The following is a 5557-nucleotide window of genomic DNA, read 5'->3' as shown; positions in this document are numbered from 1 at the left end:
CCTCTCACCAGTCACCTCTCACCTGTCACCTCCCACCTGTCATCACTCACCTGTCACCTCTCACCTGTCACCCAGAGGTGCTGGCTGGTCTGCAGGCTCGTGAGAGGAGGAGCCAACAGGACTGGTTGTACTCATGTTGTCATTACCCAGCTCGTATAAACATTATTTTATAAACCTCAAACGTACAGAATCCTCCGAAATGCATAAAAAGTACGAGGGACAGAAACTCAACCTTAAAGCTACCTGATTTAAACCCATTCCAGTCTTTCTCTGTCACCACTCAGACCTCCACACAACTGCTGGACACACACACACAACACAATAGACAGACATACAACACAGACACACAACAGACTGTTTGTCAGAAGGTTTTATTTCACAAGAGAAATACAGCGGTGACCACGACGTCTGCTGCCTTCAAAATAAAACAAACAGGTTTCATGAAACACAAAGCTCCTCTTTGACACGTCTGAAACATGTTTGGCAGAAACGTTTGTGTTCATGTCGGAGTAAGAAGCCGATGGAGAGAAGAACGTTGGATCTCACCTGTGTTCATCAGTGCCCACCGTGGCCGTGGCCGTGACCACGACCGTGACCACGACCGTGACCTTTACCGTGACCTTTCCCGTGACCTTTCCCGTGACCGTGACGTTTTCTACGACGGCCACCTTGTCCGTCACTGCTGCTGCCGCTGCCGCTGCCGCTGCCGCTGCCGCTGCCACCGCTCTGGTCACGACGACGAGGGCTTTGATTACGGCCCTCATGATCATCTCTGTGGCGACGCCCTCCATGGCGGTCTTTGTCAACATCTCCATGGCAGTCTTCACGGCTACTCCCTCCATGGCGGTCTCTACCTTCATCTCCATGGCTGTCTTCACGGCGACCTCCTCCATGGCGGTCTTTACCATCATCTCCATGGCTGTCTTCACGGCGACCTCCTCCATGGCGGTCTTTACCATCATCTCCATGGCTGTCTTCACGGCGACCTCCTCCATGGCGATCTTTGTCATCATCTCCATGGCTGTCTTCACGGCGACCTCCTCCATGGCGGTCTCTACCTTCATCTCCATGGCTGTCTTCACGGCGACCTCCTCCATGGCGGTCTCTACCTTCATCTCCATGGCTGTCTTCACGGCGACCTCCTCCATGGCGGTCTCTACCTTCATCTCCATGGCTGTCTTCACGGCGATCCCCTCCATGGCGGTCTTTGTCATCATCTCCATGGCTGTCTTCACGGCGATCCCCTCCACGGTGGTCTTCACGGTCGTCAGGCCTGTAGTCTCCTGATCTGGGGCTCAGGTCATAGCCAGAGGGGTGTCGAGCATCTGTCAGAACCAGATAAAAGGGGTTTGTTTTAAGAATAAAGCTTAAAGAATGAGCTTCCCTTTGAGGGGGTTAGGGTTAGTTCTGAATGAACAAGAAAAGATGAACGTATCTCACCTTGGGATTGGTCGGTGTTGCTGAACATTTTCTGTGGTTCTTCTTTGTGACAGATACTTCCGTAATGACTCAGACTAGATCAAAGAAAACAAGCAGGTGCCTGTTAACATGAAGTGAAACCAGTTTGACCGCATCCAGAAAAACCAGCAGTTTAAATCAGGTGAAAACTGGGTTCCTTAAGTATGGAAAAGGCTTAAAATGCTGCAGAACCTTTTCAAACATGCGATAATTAGGTTAGTTTAGTTTTTAATGCACACAGTTTGCTTATTTTCTCCCTGTAACCAAGTTTAGTTTAGTTTGAGAAAATAAAAACACTGTTCCAGATTTGGGCTTTGACAGGAAGTCGCCTCTGGTTGTAATGTTCTGCCCACCTTCTCTAAGCAGATGTTCGCTGTCACACTCAAATTAACTAAAACATTTATCATTTTTCATCAGAAAGTAACACAATACGTTACTTCTTCTAAACATGCTAATCAATCTGAACTGGTTTTATTTCATTCAATCTCGAAATCTGCAAAAGATACTTCTAAAAGTTTCAGGTGAAAACCTCTCTCCGTAGACCGGAGGTTAAACCGCACTCACCTGAGAAGTTTCCCAGTCAACAACATCAGAGACGATGAATACGATTAAGAAGTACCTCGATGTCACGCCTGCATTCCCGACCCGTGAGGTCACTGCAGAGACGATGCATATGAAGTACCTCGATATCCCGCCCCATGACACCACTGCCTGAGGCAGGTGAGACGATTGGTGCATTTGGTCCTCAGCCAAACTAAAAACCTGTTTAGTTAAAGATAACAACCACGGGATCAATGCTGCAATTGAGTAAAGAGACGATCAAATGCATTGATCAGGGACTCCAACCCTTCCTGAGGTACTTGTACTTTACTCAAGTATTTCCATGTTCTGCTACTTTATACTATGTGTGGTGGCCTGTTCCTTGTTCCTGTCTTATTCTGAGCCCCGTTATGGGACTCTGTTTATTGACTCACACGTTAAAAGGCTTGAATAATAACTCTGGAGAGTTGAATCCATTTCCATCATTTTGTCGAGGTATTTAGTCGACCGCCCACCGGATGGCCAGGCACTCCTTCTCCATCGTGCTGTATCTGCCCTCCCTCTCCGACAGCTTGCAGCACAGGGCGGTCAACCCCCTCTACCTGCTGGGACAAAACGGCCCTCTGTTCGATGAGTCAGTCTGCAGTCTTTGGGTTGTTTGGGCCCGAACAACCCAAAGACTGCAGACTGACGCGGATGCAAATGTGCCCTCTGAATGGCCGGGTGGTTTACCAATTGCCATCGGGTTATAGTGAGCCGCCGGGAAAATCATTTCCCGGCGGCTCTTCGGCACCAGCAACTGGGTGTTTTCCTCTCCTGTCTGAGCGTCAGGCTCACTCTGTACAGTCTGTCCCTAATCATCTTCCACTACGGAAGTGCCCGGGCTGCCCGCACCTCCAACACTCCTGCCCTGGTGTTTGAGAGACTCTCTGTGGGCTGGGAAGGATGCTGGTGTCAGCTGGGGTCGAAGGATCGGGGAGCCGGGTTGAGGGTGCCGACTGCGGAGCCAGCACGGGCCACGCCAGGAGCTGGGGTGGGCATCGGCCGGGGGTGGCGCTGGCAGCCGTCCGCTGTCCCCCTGACTATCGGTGGTCCTCCGCTAGGGTGACGGCGGTTTCCAGCGACGTGGGGCGGTGGCAGCGGACCCACGCCGACGTTCTGGCTGGCAGCCCCCCCACAAACTGCTCCAGTACGATCTTCTCCACCACCCCCTGCACTCCGAGCTGCTCGAGGTTATTAGCCTGCCGCTCTGCCTGGACCTGGAGTGCCTCCAAGAACTGCCGGTTCGCCTCGGCTTGGTCTCGCTGCATCTGGGCAATTCCTCCCAGCATCTGCCCCAGCGCGACCATCGGCTGGGCCGGCAGCAATGGGAGTTCCTATAGCCTCCTGGCATGTGCTTTTTTATTTTTTATTTTAAGGGGGCCCCACTTTGGAGACAGGAACTGTTTAGTTATTCATTGGAGGCAGATGCGGTCCCCGTTGTGCTCTCGGCCTCGCCCCTGAGCGCCCTTTTGTGTCCGTGGCTCTGCTCCGTTGACGGCAGCGCACGTCCGGTGCTCTGCAGAACTCCAGCGCTCCTCTCCTTCGTCCCTACTGCCGTTTATAATGGAGAGCAAATCATCATTAAACCCAGCTGAGGCCAATTAGGCCTCCACCTGGTACCGCTCCCTGAGCGCACTCATTCCCCTCTGCAGCTGAGCCTAACCACGCCCAGGATCCAACTACGTCTTACATGTTTACTGCACTTCATGAACAAATACACTATGATGTAGTGTTGATAATTACGAAGATATTTTAAATTCACAGGATAAAGAATATAAAGTAGTCGTGGATGGATTTCTGAGAGGGCCCTTATTCTTCTCTTCTCATTATCTTCTTGTTATCATCTTGTTATCTTCTTGTTATCATCTTATTATCTTCTTCTCTTCTTCTCATCTTATTATCTTCTTGTTATCATCTTATTATCTTCTTCTCTTCTTCTCATCTTGTTATCTTCTTGTTATCATCTTGTTATCTTCTTGTTATCATCTTATTATCTTCTTCTCTTCTTCTCATCTTATTATCTTCTTGTTATCATCTTATTATCTTCTTCTCTTCTTCTCATCTTATTATCTTCTTGTTATCATCTTGTTATCTTCTTCTCTTCTTCTCATCTTGTTATCTTCTTGTTATCATCTTGTTATCTTCTTGTTATCATCTTATTATCTTCTTCTCTTCTTCTCATCTTATTATCTTCTTGTTATCATCTTATTATCTTCTTCTCTTCTTCTCATCTTGTTATCTTCTTGTTATCATCTTGTTATCTTCTTGTTATCATCTTATTATCTTCTTCTCTTCTTCTCATCTTATTATCTTCTTGTTATCATCTTATTATCTTCTTCTCTTCTTCTCATCTTATTATCTTCTTGTTATCATCTTGTTATCTTCTTGTTATCATCTTATTATCTTCTTCTCTTCTTCTCATCTTATCATCTTCTTGTTATCATCTTGTTATCTTCTTGTTATCATCTTGTTATCTTCTTGTTATCTTCTTGTTATCATCTTATTATCTTCTTCTCTTCTTCTCATCTTATTATCTTCTTGATATCATCTTGTTATCTTCTTGTTATCATCTTATTATCTTCTTCTCTTCTTCTCATCTTATCATCTTCTTGTTATCATCTTGTTATCTTCTTGTTATCATCTTGTTATCTTCTTGTTATCTTCTTGTTATCATCTTATTATCTTCTTCTCTTCTTCTCATCTTATTATCTTCTTGTTATCATCTTGTTATCTTCTTGTTATCATCTTATTATCTTCTTCTCTTCTTCTCATCTTATCATCTTCTTGTTATCATCTTGTTATCTTCTTGTTATCATCTTGTTATCTTCTTGTTATCTTCTTGTTATCATCTTATTATCTTCTTCTCTTCTTCTCATCTTATTATCTTCTTGATATCATCTTGTTATCTTCTTGTTATCATCTTATTATCTTCTTCTCTTCTTCTCATCTTATCATCTTCTTGTTATCATCTTGTTATCTTCTTGTTATCATCTTGTTATCTTCTTGTTATCTTCTTGTTATCATCTTATTATCTTCTTCTCTTCTTCTCATCTTATTATCTTCTTGTTATCATCTTGTTATCATCTTGTTATCTTCTTGTTATCTTCTTGTTATCATCTTATTATCTTCTTCTCTTCTTCTCATCTTATTATCTTCTTGTTATCATCTTGTTATCTTCTTCTCTTCTTCTCATCTTATTATCTTCTTGTTATCTTCTTATTATCTTCTTGTTATCATCTTGTTATCTTCTTATTATCTTCTTCTTCTCCTCTTATTATCTTCTTGTTATCATCTTGTTATCTTCTTCTCTTCTTCTCATCTTATTATCTTCTTGTTATCTTCTTGTTATCTTCTTATTATCTTCTTGTTATCATCTTGTTATCTTCTTATTATCTTCTTCTTCTCCTCTTATTATCTTCTTCTGTGTTTATAGGCGGTTGTTAACCCCTCTCTGGTGCTCTCTACCGCCCCCTCTGGACAGTGAGCAGACCTCTCTGTCTGCTGCTCTGCAGGTGAA

At 44.6% G+C, this 5557-nt stretch overlaps 1 protein-coding gene across 1 annotated transcript; it reads right to left on the bottom strand.

The window, feature by feature from the left end:
- On the bottom strand, window positions 1-2105 carry LOC117742009. The gene is made up of 3 exons (XM_034549337.1): window positions 2023-2105; window positions 1441-1514; window positions 1-1325 (listed from the first exon to the last, which is right to left on the bottom strand). Exon 3 carries the CDS (start codon window positions 1221-1223, stop codon window positions 543-545), a length of 681 nt encoding a protein of 226 aa, XP_034405228.1. The 5' UTR covers window positions 1224-1325; window positions 1441-1514; window positions 2023-2105; the 3' UTR covers window positions 1-542.
- Window positions 2106-5557: the final 3452 nt, after the last annotated feature.

This window comes from Cyclopterus lumpus, chromosome 2 (assembly GCF_009769545.1).
Source record: "Cyclopterus lumpus isolate fCycLum1 chromosome 2, fCycLum1.pri, whole genome shotgun sequence".
Classification (NCBI taxonomy): Eukaryota; Metazoa; Chordata; class Actinopteri; order Perciformes; family Cyclopteridae; genus Cyclopterus; species Cyclopterus lumpus.
This window is presented reverse-complemented; position numbering and strand designations above follow the sequence as displayed.

Coding starts and splice junctions, on each gene's coding strand:
- LOC117742009 (XM_034549337.1), bottom strand. CDS start 1,223: ATGGAGATGATGACAAAGACCGCCATGGAGGGGATCGCCGTGAAGACA.